General features: G+C 38.0%; 1 protein-coding gene across 2 annotated transcripts in view; it reads right to left on the reverse strand.

Annotated features, from left to right (window-relative positions):
* Positions 1-7,946: 7,946 nt before the first annotated feature.
* The window catches only part of LOC106759222 (elongation factor G-2, mitochondrial), a 30,963-nt gene continuing 20,783 nt past the window's right edge, over positions 7,947-18,126 (reverse strand). For both annotated transcript variants that reach the window (XM_014642281.2, XM_014642280.2), the window contains 2 exons: positions 8,563-8,616; positions 7,947-8,479 (listed from right to left, as the gene is read on the reverse strand). In XM_014642281.2, coding sequence (XP_014497767.1) covers positions 8,375-8,479; positions 8,563-8,616 — 159 coding nt within the window. In that variant the 3' untranslated portion in view covers positions 7,947-8,374. The remainder of the gene's footprint in view (positions 8,480-8,562; positions 8,617-18,126) is intronic.

The following is an 18,126-nucleotide window of genomic DNA, read 5'->3' on the forward strand; positions in this document are numbered from 1 at the left end:
GTCATGAGGTCCCCTCCATGGAAACATTGACCACTGGCCTTCTACGTGTCCTGGCACCTCAAACTCAAGAAGCGCATGAGCTAGTGAAGCCATCTGTCATGGTTGCCATATGAGGAAGAGGAGGACGTGGCACTAGAGGACGAGGACGAGGAGGTCAGGAACATCCTCAATGCACATACTGCAAAAGGATAGGTCACACTCAAGAGAATTGTTACTCCTTACATGGTTTCCCTTCCAAAATCGCCAATGTTTCAAAGACTAAAACTTCCACTTTGAAGACTGAAACTTCCACTTTTAAGTTCATCCAAGATGAATATCAAGAATATTTAAGGTTAAAGTATAATAGCTTGGCACAGTCATCTCAATCTCCAAGTACATCAACAGCCTATGTTTCTCAATCTATGAAAGGTCAAAATTCATGGATAATTGACTCAAGCGCTTTTGATCACATTTTTGGTAATACCTCTTTGTTCTCATCTATTTCCTTTCGAGAAAAACCTCATTTCATAACCCTTGCAAATGGATCTAAAACTTCCTCAAAAGGAGTCGGTCATGTTTCCTTGTCTCCCTCCCTCAATCTCAACTTTGTCCTTTTTGTCCCTAATTGTCCTTTTAATTTAATTTCCCTAAGCCAGTTGACCAAAATGTTAAATTTTTCAATAACATTTGATCATAAATCTTTTGTTATATAGGAGCATAGTTCGGGGATACAAATTGAAGAAGGATATGAAGCAAGCGGATTATTGATAACGATTAATTTTATCGTTATCTGTGACTTAATTTTGATACTAAATGAACCCTTTTTGACTTATGAACTTGCTTAATCCTTTAGTTTTAGGATATTTTGTGAATAAAGAGAGTTGAGGTTATACTTTATGATTATATCACTAATTTCCCTTGATTTTGTAGGAAATTTGGATGACTTGGAAGAGGAGTTGAAGTACCAAGGAGTTGGAACACATAAAGGACTTAAAAAGCGTCAAAGAGGAAGATTGCAGGACGCTTGAGCGCTCTTTTCAGGGGCCCTCAGTGCCAGAGGCTCGCATTCACGCCTGACTGCCCCTTTTTGAGGCCCTCAGTGCTAAATCCTCGCATTCGTGCCTGGGCGCCCTTTCTGGGGCGCTGAGCGCCAATAATTCAAGTATCGTTCCACTCCTGGGCACCCTTCCAGGGGCGCTGAGCGCCATCCTCTCACAGTCACACCTAGGCGCCCTAAGTTAGGGCGTTTAGCGCCAGCGACATGGGCTTAGACTTTTTATCTGCTCTATTTAAGGACTTGGACGTCCTAGGGTTTGTATCTTTTGGCAGAAGGAGCCCAAATTCACATTTTTCGACCCTTTGGAGGCAGAATTGGATGCGGGAGCACTCCTTTTTGATTTTTAGGGTTTAACTTTCATTCTTTTTCCATTGTAATGGGGAACTAAATTTTATTTATTGTTGGGGATTATGTAACCTTGTGAACTCTCATGTATTGAATTGATTCTTATTGATATATGCTTCTTTCATTAATTGTTAGGGTTTTTCCTCTATACTCTATGTATTATTGTGTTTAACTTATTCATGACATGATTATTGATTTCTGTGATATGGACACATATGGAGGAATTTCGATCTAGGAAATTTCTCCCAAGGGAACTATTGCCTAGACATAGGGATAGAACGTTTGGTTATCTTAAGCTTCTAATCGTAATGCAGAATTAATTGTTAGGGAGATAAGAAATTGTAAACTAGTAATTAAGGATAGGCTTTCTTCGTCAAGACATCAGGTTTTAAGTAATTTATTTAGAAAGTGATATTGACATTAATGAAGAAGTAAAATTCTTATATACATGAGAGTAAACTGGGTAAAGTCTAAACCCCAACAACATATTCATCTCATATTTTCAATATCATCCATTCACCTTTGTGCTTCTGTTCAATTGATCCAATTGCATGCATATTTACTTTTATTGTTTTTGCATTTAAAAACCGAAAATGTCTTAATTAGTTAAGAAATATCACAATTGTTTAGTGTTGTGAGTCTCTTGGAAAACGATACTAGTCTTACCATTATTATTACTTGATACGATTCAGTACACTTGCCGACATCTTAACAAGTTTTGGCACCGTTGTCGGGGACTCGTGGTTTAACTATTCTATTTGTGTGATTTTAACCGATTAGACTTGATTTTTATTGTTTTTGTTTTTTTTTTTATTTTTGGGCTAGGATATGATTTGTACTAGAAGTAAGAAAATTTATGAACCTCTTCTTGAAGGATTGGACGAAAGTAGACGAAGAAGGATAATTAGAATGTTCAGAGAACTTTTCCCTCCTCCTGAGACTTTACAGCCTTCACCTCAAAGATCTGACCAAGATACAGACGATGTGGCTGAAGAGAATAATGGTAGACGTACCCTGACGAACTATTCAATAGTTGTTGGCCCTCATCATTTTAATAGCATTGCAAGGCCGATGGTCAATGCTATGAATATGGAGATGAAGCCAGTGTTGATTCAATTGGTAAATAGCAACTAATTCAATGGACTATCATGTGAAAGTCCATATGAACATCTGACTATGTTCAACGAGATTTGCTATACATTGAAGATAAATGGCGTGTTAGATGAAGCAATAAGGCTTAGCTTGTTTCCTTTCTCATTGGGAGGCAATGCTAAATTCTGGTTGAACTCTTTTCCAGAGAACAACTTTACTGATTGGGAGACTATGGTTGCAAAGTTTCTAAACAAATACGTTCCACAATCTAAGGTAAACAAAGATAAACAGGAAATTTCTTCTTTCAGGCAAGGCATGGATGAAACGTTAAGTCAAGCATGGGATAAATATAAAATCTTGCTGAGAAAGACACTCACACATGGCTTGGATGATGCTACAGTAGTCATTCTTTACCTTGGAGGACTTGGATCACAGACCAAATTGATGCTAGATGCCTCATCTAGAGGTAATATCAAATGCAAGACTCTAGAGGAGGTCTATGAATTGATTGAAAACATGGCTACTAATGATAATAAGATGCATAGTGAAAGAGGAACTCCACCTCAATAGAAGGGGGTTCTACAATTACAACCTCAAGCTGCTCTGCTGGCGCAAAATAAGATTATGACTCAACAACTGGATAATCTTATGATTCAGCATGGCCTATTGCCCTTAGAAAAGGTACTCGTTCCACTCGAAACTCTCATCTTATTTATAATTTTCTTAGCTATCATCAATTGTCACCTTCCTATTTTTCTCTTTTATCCTCAATGTCTTCTGTTGTTATACCCAAGAATGTGAAAGAAACACTTGCTCATCCTGGATGGCGACAAGCTATGATTATGGAAATGTAGGCTCTTGACCACAGTAATACTTGGGAGCTGGTGCCCCTTTCCCCGGGCAAAAAGGCGGTTGGTTGCCGATGGGTGTATGCAATTAAAGTTGGCCCTAATGGTAAAATTGATCGGCTTAAAGCTCGACTTGTTGCAAAAGGTTACACTCAGGTTTATGGTCTTGATTATTGTGACACTTTCTCTCCTATAGCCAAGATGACTATTATTCGCCTCTTCTTTGACATGGCAGTCATTCGTCACTGGCCACTTCATCAATTGGATATCAAGAATGTCTTCCTACATGGTGATCTTGAGGAAAAAGTTTATATGGAGCAACCTCTTGGATTTGTTGCTCAGGGAGAATCTGGTATGGTATGCAAATTGCATCGATCTGTATATGGCCTCAAATAATCACCACGTGCTTGGTTTGGAAAGTTTAGCTCCATTGTTCAAAAATTTGGGCTAAAACATAGTGAAGCAAACCGTTTGGTTTTTTACTGTCATTATTCTCTTGGAAAATGTGTTTACTTAAAAGTATATGTATTGTCATTACAAGAAATGATGTTGTTGGAATATCTCAACTGAAGGAGTACTTGTGTAGACATTTTCAAACCAAGGATCTTGGAAGTCTCAAATACTTCTTTGGCATTGAAGTAGCATAACCAAAAGATGGAATTGTACTGAGTTTGTTTGGTCAAACGATCAACTCGCAAATGTGTTGACCAAGTCATTAAGGGGTCCTCGGATTGAGTTTATTCGTTCCAAGCTTGGTACATACAATTGGTATGCTCCAGCTTGAGGGGGAATGTTAGATATATTATCTTTATCTTTTATCTCTATTAGTTAGTTTGTTATTATTTCTAATTTGTATTTTGGGCTTAACCCATATTTGTTCTAGTATAAATAAATGACCCTATGTGTATATTGAACACAGGGGAGTTTTCACTATATTCAACTATTGCCTTTTCTTTTGTAAGAAGCTAATATATCCTTCTTTCTTTTAAAGTGCAAGCAATGTAAGGCTTCACATAGCTTGGACTTAAAAGGAGAAGAAAAATAGATCACTCTTCACTTTGTTGCTTGTAATGCAAGTAATCTCTTGTATATGTTTAGTTTTGATCTTTAGGCTAGTTAGGTAACTTATATACCTTTAGGATGATGTAGAATTAAGACATGTGGGACCTAAAACAACCTTGGACGTTACTTTTCATAATTTTAGGCCTACAAGTCCCACATCCCTTAGTTTACTCAACCTACTTCCTTTTCTACACTTATATAAGCAACCTAAGGCCTCCTTTATAACATACACTTTTCATTGAATGAAAATAAGAGTGATTTGGATTAAATTGCAATTCTTCTTTGAGATAGATTCTATCTCTTAGTCTAAATTTTGGATACTATATTGTGATGAACAAGTTGCAATCCTCCTTGCACTTATCTTGGATCCTTCCAAGTGCCATGTCTTCAATCTCCTAAGTTTTCTTTCCTTTTCTCTCTTTCATTTTTTGTCTTTTAATTCTATTTTTGTTCTTGTTTGTTTAGCTCTTAGTTTTCATTCTATCTAGGCATGTTATTCCATATTATGTGATATCTAGAGCCTTAGATTTGATCATTGTAGGAATGAATGATAGGTAGAATGTTTTTTTTCTACTGTCATGTTCTCTGAATCCTATTTCAGCATCAGTTTTGATGTCCTGATTGGCGCCTTTCGTTTTTCATTTCTGTTGCACATACTATTTACCTTAATCACTTATTTTTGTGCAATTTATACTTTCCATACATAGCAGTAGCCATTTCCTTTTCAATTTATGTCTAAGTCTGAAACGTGATTTCATGTGTTGTTTCTAATTTTGCTTGTTGTTTTTGTATTATCTTTGCTAGACTGTGTTTTGTTGATTGTGTACACATTGAAGAACACCTCAAGGGTGATCTAGATCTTTCAAATCTATACTTGAAGTTGGTCCAAAAGATATTATCCAAATGCTACAACCAGATGCTTCCAACACAAGCAAACAACACTATTGGAAGTCTTCAACAAGTAGGCTTCTAATTCCTCTTTTATTTTCTTTTGCAACTATTATTTCTTGTTTTGGTTGGTCTATATCGAGTTTTTATTACCTGTTTAACCCTTGATTTAGGTCATATTTGGTTCATTTTTAGGAGTTTTCTAGTAGTTTTCTTGAATTGTACATGCTAGAGTCACTTGTGTCAAAACGGTGCAGTAGAACGGTAACGTGTTAATAATAAACAGAGGGGGTGAATTGGTTTCTTTTAAAAAATGTGTGCCTTTTAAAATTTTCTCTCAATTTTATCTTACTTAGAAGATAATTTAAACAAATAAAATAGAGTAAGGGAAGAGGCCCATTGTAAAAATAGTGTAAGGGAAGAGATCAATGTTCTACTATCACAAAACCCATAAACTTTACAATCACATAGAAAAATAAGTTTAAGGCTTAGAAAACGCCTCTCTTGATACCACAAGAGATGATACTCACTTTCCTTTAATACCACAAAAGAAGAACACCTCCTCCGAATGTTTCACGAAAGTTGACAAACTTCACTTAGCAACAGTAGCAAACTCAATCACACTTATTATAGTGAAAGTTCTCACTCTTGCCCACACCAAGTTTCCAAGCCAATTCACAAAGATAAAAAAAAAAACCTTAATTTCTCACTTCACTTTTGTTCGAAAACGTGCAATTGTGTGTTAGAACGAGTCTAAAACACTTATATAAAGACTTCATTCAAAAACACCTTCAAAAATCCATTGTCGGACTTTTCTCGCTAAGATAATCGATTATCTCACTTGGATAATCAATTATGCATTAAATGAATGTACAATGACAAAAAATGTACTAAAAGACTCTAAAAGCTAATCGTGATAATTAATTATTATAAATATATTTAATTCTATTTAACTTCTCATGAGTCACCAAAATTGTTTTTGTCGATACCCCTTCCAGAATAACATTCAAAATTTCCAGAATAACATTCAAAATATGTTCCTTTCTTTTAACTTATATATGTCTTGTCGCCCCTATTTATAATTCACTATTAAATTTAAAATTGCGGTTTGTAATCCTCAATTATTTTATATCTATTTAATCATTATTAATATGATTACATTATTTAAAATTGGTAACTTTAGATATAATTGTTCCATTTTCTTATTTTGAGGTATTTAATAATATAATAAATTTTGCTTGATTACAGGAGAAATTATGAAAAGAAACTTTACTCATGCACATATTATTTCCTAACCCCGCGTGGAAAAGAGCCAACCAAAGAGACTGACATTTTGCCTACCAAGTTGTTCTAGTTACGTTCATAGTGACCGACTAAATATTATATTCCAGACACTAGTTACGTTCATAGTTACGTCCAGGAAAGTTAATTTAAAGAGTCGATAAACCTTACAGAAATGGAAATACGAGAAGAAAAAATAAAGAGAAAGCTCCACAGCAAGAGTAACTAAAATCAAAGTCACCTCAACAACCTAGCAATTAATATAAAGAGAGAAAAAGATAAATCAAATGGAGGAAAGGAAAAATTAAGATAGAGAAAACTCGAAACTGAGGTTCACAAAAGGAAGTGAGTGAGTGAGAACAACCCGGAAAAAGTGAAAAATGGCCGAGTTTCGTATACAATTTGCACTTAGACCTCTACACTCCACAACAATTTTCTCGGTTCAAGAAAGACCTTTCTAGAAATATTCCTACACTATAAGAGTCCTTATTCTGTGATGTTACATGTCATTAAAGGGTGTTTCACGATAAAATTTCAGAACAAAGTCAACAACCTTACGGTATGAGGATTCTGTAATAATTTGCGTGGTTTGGTATTATGTTGAAACTTGTGTTTTTGTTATTTTGCTATTGTTAGGGCTGATGAGTCGAGTGTCGTTAAGTTGGATAATATGATGATTTCTAGGGTCAATCTAGGCAATTAGAGATTCCATACTACTATAATAGGAAGAGTGATTAGGTTAGCAAATAGTTGGGCCTAATGCTCTTGATATGAAGTTCAAGGATGACTTGAGTAGGTTAGAAACTCAATTCGCTATGAAATTGACTTTTCATGATACCTGGTAATGAACTTCATATTTACGGAATGAGCACACGAAATAAATACAGCACCTCTCCTGAATCACAAGACACTTAATTGTCGTAACCATCATTATTAAATTAATGAACTAATACCACTTTAATCAAAAGCTTAAACAACTTGCAAAATTCTAAGAAATTGAGTTTTATATTTCAAGATTTGAGCAAATGGATTTGACTATTGGCAAAAGTCATTAATCCTGGAATATTACATGACATGTAACCTAACATTCTACATCCACATGTTCATTTCCCACTATTTATTTTCAAAAAGGAGGAAAAGCAATCTACCTTGACTTCATTCCTTCAAAACCTAGCATGGGACTAAGGAAAACTTGATCTGAACATATAAATATGCAGGCCAACATGATGCTATGTAATAGGAAAAACAAGGAAGATTGACATTAAAGTGAATGAAGGGCAGGAGATAAAAATTTCACCCGGCTTGCTTACAAGTGAAAAGAATAAATAAATTGTATAAAAACAATATATAATGATAAAAATACTAATAATAAATTTAATTTAACCAAAAAACTTGAACTTCTTAAACATTAAAAATAAAATTAAAATCCAGGCTCTAAAAAAATCACTGGTAAAAGGGCTTTTCTGGGATCCCAACCCCACTTGTCCCGTTCCCCTCTAACCCATCAATCAACAAACCTACCTTCCCTAAAACCAAATCAGTAGATACAAAATTCGGGAATGGATGGAAGTGCGGTAATGAACATAAAGTTACATGTCTAATAGCTCAAATACGAGCATCTTCATCTACAAATACGATCTTGTGTAACTTGTATATTGAAGCTACCATTTAACCTACCCGATCACAATTACAGCAACTTTTATTTGCATTCCAAAATTGGTTGAGCCAAATAAAATGAAACAAATGTTATCTATATTATTGTCCACCTTTTAGGATAAATGTTGTCATAAATATTTTGACCGTGCACATCGACTAAAGCTGGTTATTCAGCTGCCTTGCTGCCATTGTACGTGTTTATCAATTGCGTCTGTACATCATGAGAAACTGGTGAATGTTCCTTGTACTCCATTGTGAATTCACCTTTACCCTGCAGTTATTAAAGAACCGACAGGAAATTAAAAATCAAATATAAATTAACATTAAAACAAGAAATATTGACGTCATATTCACCTGTGTCATTGAACGAAGAGCTGTCGAGTACCCAAACATATTGTTAAGAGGGACCTGAAATAATTAATAACAGCAGCCAATTTAACAATGACAAATGAATAAGTTAAGGCTAAAGGTCCACGCACTACATATACGTTTCAAACAAACATAATACAACAAATAAAACCAGTAAATATTCATGGCACAGAGGACTACAATCTTCAGAAATAACAAATTTACAATATAAGGCCCCGTTAACTCCATAATTGCATCTAAACATTAGAGCATGCCCTCAACTGTAGTTTTAAGATCTAGCAACTAATTAATCAAGGCTTAAGGTAGAAACTGTCGCGGCTAGTTGGCATATTTCAATTTCAGACGATCGTCTAGAACCACATCAAGAACCAAAGTCATATTTTCCTAATGCGTGCTTAAGGGTCTTACGTGATACTGGATGCCACCAAAACATTTACACATTTATACCCATGCACACTAACAATGCATATATATGTAAACCTTCCAAACATTATAAGACTTAGCTCAAGCTGAATGGCTATCATAATAATGAAAACACTCTTCTCTCTTCAGAAATATTAGTTTATACTTCCTTCCACCTAATATTAAAATATCCATGACCATGCTGTAAATGATATTTGGAATCAGTGTAGTAAGTATTGTGAGATACACGTTATGATACACACAGAACAATACGATTCTCACTGCAACGGTACAAATTGCATGAACAATTATTTTTGCTCCTCTATCATACAATTGAACGATTTATTCTTTGAATCACGATTTGGACCGTGAATTGTAGCTTGAACCGCAATCTCCATGGAATTGTGTTTCTAGGTCGGGTCACCCAAATTGCTTTGTAAAAACTTCTATGTGGTAGAATGAAAGAGTGTGATAGAGACTTGGTTATTATGAGGACACAAGTCCCACATTGGGTAGTATGGGATATATGTTGAACTATTCAAGTGTTTGCATCTCTCTCCTTAAGAGGTATCTTTCGAGGGTGGGTTCCCCAAGTGTTTGGGATCTTATCTATCAAAGTTCATAGCCGGTATCTCAAAAAGGGCTACATACGGAAAGTTGGATCACAGGATGTGAGAGGTTGTAGGTTTAACTCCCACCACTAACATTTTGAAGATTTAAGGTTGGATTGAAGGGTTTGGAAGGAAGAGTGGGAGAGATTGTGGATTCAACTCTCCCCACTAACAAAATACTAACAACTAACATTTTCTGATAAAAAAAATAATAAATAAATAAATAGTTGGTATCTCAAAAAGGGATACATACGGAAGGCTTTAACCAACTGCAGAATGAAGTGTCACCCAGTGAAATGTTAGAGTGAAAACTGTTGGGGCACTGGCTTTTCAGAGAGTACTATGATAGGAACTTATATATTATGCGATGCCTTAGTCCCTGATTGAGTAGTAGTTTGGGATATTCAATAAAGTATTAAACTGACTGATTCTCCACCCCTTAATAACAAGCTTTCGAGGGGATTCCCCAAGTGCGGTGCGTATCAATGTGTAAGAAAAGGTAAAAACACAAAAGGAAGCATGTTAATGCCTTATATGAATGCAATAACAATAAAAGTTGACTAAGGTCTCCAAAGGCTAGAAATGAAACAAAAAAAAAAAAGTTGAGAGAAGCACAATCCAAAGCTTTTGAGAAGTTTTCCCAAGATCCTGGAACAGAATTCTTTGACAAAAATAGGGTAGGAAATCAAGAGATACCAGTAAAATGGATTGTAAATGAAGAAAAAATCGGTTCTATATCATGATACCAAAGACAGCTGAGAAACCTACTTTTATAACCTTTTTCCTGATGAGCAAGAATCTGCTTGTATTACTGAAGGGTAATTCAAGAGGACCAAAAAAGCTCAGGTTACCATAGCAGAATTCAAAATAGAGAAGTGAAAGAAAAACCTTAAGAAGGATGGATAATGGTAAAACTATAAGTCCTGGTGATATTGCCATTGACGTTTAAAAATGTGTAGGAAAACACGATATTATTTGGCTTACTAAGACATTGAATGAGATTTTGATAACTAAGAAAATATTGTTCAAGTCAAGCCCCTCCACTAAGATCACGTTTTAATGAAAATAAACTGTAAACAAAATTCTCAGTTTTCTGAACTTGTATTAATGGTTTAAAATGTGATTTAGAGAAAACAGGACAAATCCTCATTCAGAAGAACAACCCAGAATAAATTAAGTTCAAATAAGTTATTTCTAGTGTATGCAAGAGTGAAAGTAGCAAAAACAAGAATATTAAGATGGATGTATGACCACACAAGAAAAAAAATTATTGCCTCTGATGTTGCGAGACTTATCAATTAAAACAAAATTTATTAAAGTTGTGCATAGGAGACTAAAGGGACAAATAAGGAAAGTAGATCGCATTGCATCAAGTGAAAAGGGATAAATGCAATCAAGGACAGTAGATGAAATTATTAAAAGAAATCTCATGGCGAATATGTTAGGTTTCTTGGTGGCAAGAAACTCAGAAATCTCTCTGGTTTGGTTACAGAACACACAACACACACAAAGGAAAAATATGTATTATTATTCTGGAAACAAAGAATATGTTCTAAAACATCCAAGGGACCAACCTCCCTTCACACAGGATGTAACAAATCCTGTCAACAACAAAGATACAACCAAAAACGTGTCTATCCCAAGACACCAAGGAACATTACAACAACCTAACAACCCCCTAACAACTATGTTTTGTTTTTTATTCCATTTCTCCTCACGTAGACCCTTATGGTCCTATCATTACTTGTCGAAGTCTAAACTATTTTGTCCTCAAGGTGAAAATTTGGGAATTGATCCCTTATAGTCACCTCATCCTCCTACGTATCAGCTTCTGGACCCCCTTCCTGCCATTCAATGACAACCTGTGGCACTGGTTCTCACTGTAGCTGACTCGTCCTCCTCTCTAGCACTTTGAGGGGAAAACGCCCCTCTACCTTGCAAATCTTCTGCCAATTCTTTCTCCATTTGTTGAGTCTCCACCGCCATTTTGAACTGAGACACATGGAAAACTGGATGAATACGAGTTGTCTCTGGCAGCTGTAACCAGAAAGCCACTGGTCCCACTTGTTTAAGTATTTGGAAAGGATCATAATACTTGGCTGACAATTTTGGGTGTAATCTGGTGGGCATGGGGCCTGATCTTTAAATATACCCAATCCCTCGCCTTAATCATAGATGGCCTACATCTTTTGTTGGTAAACTTAACCATTTGTTCCTGCGCCCTCCTTAGATGATACCTTATCTGTTTGAAGGCCTCATCCCTACTTTGCAACTCTTGTGTCACTGCCTCATCTATTGTTTCTACTGCCACGAAACGGGTTAACACAAGAGGAGTTCTCCCATACACAACTTCAAAGGGAGTGCACTTGGTTGATCCTAAGAAACTGGTGTTATACCAATATTTAGCCCAAGGTAGGACATAAACTCCAGGTTTTTGGCAGCTCCGAACTAAAACACCTTAAGTATGTTAGGATGGTAGGTTGTGCTCTCATAAGTAGTTTAGTACCTGAAGTCTAAATAGCTCATTCCAAAATAAACTTAGGAAAGTGGGATCCCTATCATTGCCTATAGATGAGGGAATGTCGTGAAGTTTCACCACTTCCTTCCCAAAAACTTCTGCAATAGATTTAGTTAAATATAGATGCTTGATGGGAATAAAATGCCCTTATTGGACTTGGGTAGGCTCGGAATAAAAACTGTTTATCTCATCCCATATGGCCTACGGAATAAGTAAAGGTTGTAATAACCCTTGTCTGGACGAGGCCAGATAATTATGCTATTGTCACACCATACAAGCAGCCACAAAATCCATGACCGCCTTTTTCATTCCCACCTAATAGAAAGATTGAGCCACCTTCCTATATGTTTTGAATAACCCCAAAGTATCCCCCCGTGGGTGTCACATGATATTCAGCTATAAATTTCGAAATCCATGATGATTGGGCATACAGTACTAGTCTTCCCTTGTAGTGAAGGCAGTAATGTTCCAGTGTAAGGCTGGGCGAGAATCCAGGTTTGTTTCCAAGTCCTTCTTGATTTTTTGTAGGACTAGATCCCCCTTCACTTCCCTCCCAAACGGGTCTCGCAGTCACCCATAACTCCATCTCATCCTCGGCCTTATCCTCAAACATTTTGGACAGGGCATCTGCCACCATATTGAAGGCCCCGGATCTCAAACTCAAACTCATATCCCAACAATTTGGCCAACCAATTTTGTTATTTTGGGTGGTTATCAGCTGCTCCAAGAGATATCTCAAACTTCTTTGGTCAATGTGAACTTTTGTCCCAGTAAGTAAAATCTCCAATGCTAAATGGCCAGCACTAATGCCATTAATTCTTTTTCAAAAATGGACTTTGAGAGAGAAGTCTCGGACAATGATTTACTAAAGTAGGCAATAGGCCTCTTGTTTTGTGATAACACAGCCCCCACTCCTCTTCTGGATGCATCACACTCCACATGAAAGGTCTAAGAGAAGTTTGGCAATGCTAACACTGGTGTTGTGGTGATGGCTTCATTAAGGGCCTGCATGGCCTTAGTGTTTTGTGGAGTCCTGTTAGATTCCTTTATTCAGGGAACCTAAACAGTAACCTCTCTTCTCACTCACACACTCAACAGCAGAAGATATATTGGATGTATAAGTAATTTATTCAATCTGTAGTGTAAAGAAAGAAGAAAATACAAGTAAATGTTCCCCAAGGAAGCCTCCCTTCCTCCACTGGCCAAGAGATCTAGTCTAAACCCAAAACAAAATATATCATCACCTCCTCAGCCAACTCAGCTTTTATTTATATTCTCTCTCTCCCCCTAACAAACTAATAAACTTTCCCGCTATTTAATTCCCTCCTCTTTTATTCCTTCTTACATAAACTTGTAACTTCCTAACATTAACTCTCTATCGTTCGGTACTAGCACTTTATACCGTTCGGCCCTTCACTCTCTCCTCCCTTGCAGCCACCGTTTGGTATTAATATATACCCTTCGGCCCTTACTTTCCTCCTATCTTGCAGCCACAGTTCGGTATTAATATATATACCATTGTGCCCTTTCTTCCCTCCTCTTATTTACTTTTAGCTTCCTAACATTACCCTCCCCTTCAACATCAACCTTATCTTCAAGGTTGAAGTCCAAACCATCATCTTGCTTTGTATTAAGACTTAGGGTATCTCCTCCCTTTGCTGCTGCTGGTTCCTTCGCTGTAGCATTTTTCAGGGGCTTTGCAAATGCAGAAGGAGTAGCCACTTGATAGATGTAGTGCAGAAAGGCATATCCGTCCAGTTTGACAATAAGTAGAAAATTTCATTCCCAATGCATATTCAAAAAGAACTATAATAAGCTAGTCACCATGGCCAGTTTCCTGTAAATCAAGGCCTGATAGAACATTAGGCTCGCTACCGCACTCCAGCACAGTACCAGATGTTGTCTCCTTGCAGGCATTGTGCATTGACTCTCTCTCAACAGAATTAACTTCATCACTTTCAAAAGATATAAACCTTGCTTCGTCCTTCAAAGCATTCTGTCTTATACGTTTTCTAGTCACTCTTACATATGATTTATGCTGCTACGATTCTTCAACTACGATTCTTCTACTTAGCCTTAAACTGATCATCTACAACTACGATTCTTCTGCTATTATTCAAATCATGATATGCTCCTTCTTGGCAAAGCTGCTGCAATTTCTCCACTTCTTCAGAAAGAAATTCATTTTGTGGCTTTCCTTCCTCAAAAGCATATGATAGTCTACTAACTGGTTGTCTTTCCTTTAGCAATGCGAGCTCAATTCTCAAATCATTGACTTGTCCAAGAAGCTTTTCCTTCTCTGTCTTCAATTGCTCAATGACCTCTTCTGCAGCGGACAAGCAATTGATAAATTTAAGTTGTTCTTCGTTAAGGTGTTCCAAATCAGATGGTTTCTTAGTCTTGACTTCGGTGTACTTGTCATGGAGCTTCGTGTACAGAACCTATTGCACGCACAAATTGTACTAAGTTAATTTGACTTTGAAGTCTATCTTCCTTCAATGGGATTCGATGGTCTATTTTCCTCTCACGTGGTAGTCGCTAGGGTTCTTGAAACACCCCCTTGAAATCTGCCAGAAGCTGTTGCAACTTCGCTTCCTGCACTAGCGCCACTCTCTGCTTCCAATCTCCCTCAGTCATTTCTGCTTGGCTTAAACTCCAAACTAGAGTCACGGTTTCTATCTCCCTCTCCTTTTTCAATGCCTCAAGAATAACCACTTTACGCGTCAATGTTGGATCCCCCTGAATTTCTACTTCCTTTTCTTCTAACTCGAATCACATTGTAAGTTCTCCCTAGTTTACCTTAATTTCTCCCGGCCTTGCTAGCCATGCCACCCCTAATATCACATCTACTCCTCCCAAGTCAAAGAGGTAGAATTTCTCTTTCACTTCAAGTCCTTCCAAAACAAGTGGAACCCCCATACAGCATCCCTGAGCTATTTTTTTCTGCCCATCCCCCAGACTTACCTTGAAAGGTGGTGTCTCCCTTATTTCCCATCCCAATTCCTCCTCCATTAGTCAGTTTGAAATAAAATTGTGATTCGCACCACTGTCAATTAATACTAGGATTCTTCTCCCTTGCACCCATTCATGCAATTTCATCATGTTCGATAGAGTGAGCCCTCTTGCCGACAACACAGACAACTCCATGTTCTTTTGTTCCAATTTTGGGTTGTCCTCTACTTGATTTACATCATCTTCCTCTTCCAAAATCATCCCCCGCAGGCTTCTTTCGGCGCACCTATGGCCTGGGCTGTAAAGTCCTCCATAGTGGATAAGGTAGAATTCTTACCCTTCAGCCTTGGTTGTTTCTCCCTCCACTGCTACCTACTTTGGAGCTCGTATTACTGGAGACGTCCTCCTTCTTCAAACCATGCCCTCCGCCAGCATTCACGAATGCCTCTAATGATCCTCAATACATTTCTGCAACTGTCTTGAAACTCGCAGAATATCTTCCCCATGTCGCCCCTCCTTTTCCTCCCGTTCTGCCACTCCCTCGTGATACTGACCCAGCCTGTTCAACGTCTCGAGCTCGCTCCATCGCCGTCAACAAATCATGTGGGTCATGCGGCCACACCAGATTTCGCAATCCCTCCTACAAGCCAACAAAAAAATATCCTAGTAATTGCTCCTCTTTGATGCCCGAAGCCTGGGCCACCAATATTTCGAACTCCTGGATACATTCTCCAACATTCCCTTTCTGTCGCACGATGGCCAATTTCTCAAAGACAGTACCCCGATTCAGTCCGCCAAATCTCCATGTCAGCGCTTTCGTGAACATCTTCCAATTTGGATGTCTGGTTTTCTTTCGCCAGAAGCGAAACCAGTAGCTCGCACCTCCCCCATACATATATAAACCAACTTCATCTTCTCCGTTACGCTCTGGATGTCGAAAAACTTCTCCGCCTTCACGATCCACCCATCGGATCAGTTCCTTCAAAAGTAGGTAGCCCAACGCGCTTCATCCAACTGTGTTGCACTTCACCTCGGTCATCTTCTGATTCCTCCTCCGAACTCTCTGATCATCGTCGCTCGCGTTCGACATTGACGAAATCACGACTTCCTTCGGAGCTCCGATCATGGTTCCTAGAGCATAGTCTGGAAGCTCATTGGAACTCAAGAATCATCGCTCGCACTTCCGCCTTCAATTCCTCCATTGACGACTCCATCGCTGCCATTTGTCCCTCCATTCTTCTTCGCTATACTTCCCTCTGAAATAGATCCGGCAGGTCGGACCAAATCTGTCAGGTTCCTTTATTCAGGAAACCTAAACAGTAACCTCTCTTCTCACTCACACAATCAACAGCAAAAGATATATTGGATGTATAAGTATTTTGTTCAATATTAGCCTCCCTTCCTCCACTGGCCAAGAGGTCCAGTCTAAACCCAAAACAAAATATCCCATCCCCTCCTCAGCCAACTCAGCTTTTATTTATACTCTCTCCCCCTAACAAACTAACAAACTTTCCCGCTATTTAATTCCCTCCTCTTTTATTCCTTCTTACATAAACTTGTAACTTCCTAGCATTAACTCTTTACCTTTCAGTATTAGCACTTTATACCATTCGGCCCTTCACTTCCTCCTCCCTTGCAGCCATCATTCGGTATTAATATATATATATCGTTCAGCCCTTACTTTCCTCCTCTCTTGCAGCCACCGTTAGGTATTAATATATATACCATTCGGCCCTTACTTCCCTCCTCTTATATACTTTTAGCATCCTAACAAGGCCATTCAACCTAACCTTTCTTCAATAGGTCTATTAAAGGCCTAGCTATCTTTCTATAATTCTTGTTGAACCTCCTATAATAGCTGGTAAGGCCTAGGAAACCCCTTAGAGCCTTAATGGTCCTCGGAACAGGCCACTCTTGCACTGCTTCCACCTTTTCTAGATCCATTTCTACCCTTTGTCCCAATATAACATGCTCCAAGTATCTGATTTTCCTCCTCCCAAACTCACATTTCTTTTTATTGGCAAAAAACTGCTGCTACCATAGGGTGTGCAACACTTGTTTGAGATGATATTTGTGTTCCTCCAATGACTTGTATATTAGTATATCATCAAAAAATACTAATGCACACTTCCTTATATAAGGCTTCAAAACCGTGTTCATGACACATTGGAAGGTTGCTAAGGCATTAGTTAGCCCAAAAGGCATTACCAAGAATTCATAATACCCTTGATGCATGCAAAAGGCGGTTTTTTTTTCATGTCTACTTCCTCCATCCGTGTTTGATGGTACTTCACCCTTAAATCCACCTTTGGAAAGCAATTAAGCTAACCAGGTTGGTTACTCCCAAAATCAAGTCCACACCTCCTAGTTCAAACAGGCAGAACCTCTCCTTTACCTTCAAACCTTCCAGTTGTAATAAGATGTCACGACAGCACCCACTGGTGGTCTTCCTATACCCATCTCCCAAGCAGACTTTGTAAGGGGGAGATTCCTCTAATGCCAAGCCTAGTTCAGCCACCAATTTGTCAGAAATAAAATTGTGGTTGGAACCACTATCAATTAAAACCAGCACATTTTTCCTTTTCAACCACCCTTGCAGCTTCATAGTGTTGGACTGGGTCAATCCACCTCCCAAGAACACCAAAAGCTCCACCTGTTTCTGATCCCTCTCTTCCTGTTCTTCCCTTTCACCTTCCTCCTCATCTTCTACCAAGATCAGGACTCTAATGTTTTTTTCTCAGCATTTATGGCTAGGGCTGTATGGTCCTCCACAATGGAACCATCTCCCTTCTTCCCTTCTCCTGATATAATTTGGATAAGGTAGGTTCCTCATCCCTCTGTTCCTATTCTCTCCTAGTGCAATGCTCCCTATCTTAGAGCCTACCAAAGTGCTAGCCCCTTCTTTCCTAGCAGTACTTACGTTTCTAGAGCTCCCTTGCCCACTTCTAGCCCCTTTAAACGTTTTCATTCTGTTAGATATTGTGTTTATTTCATTTACATGTTCATTTGTATTTGGGCTTAGCCCACACTCTTATTATTATAAATACATTACCCTATGTGTATACA

Source organism: Vigna radiata, chromosome 4 (genome assembly GCF_000741045.1).
Source record: "Vigna radiata var. radiata cultivar VC1973A chromosome 4, Vradiata_ver6, whole genome shotgun sequence".
Lineage (NCBI taxonomy): Eukaryota > Viridiplantae > Streptophyta > Magnoliopsida > Fabales > Fabaceae > Vigna > Vigna radiata.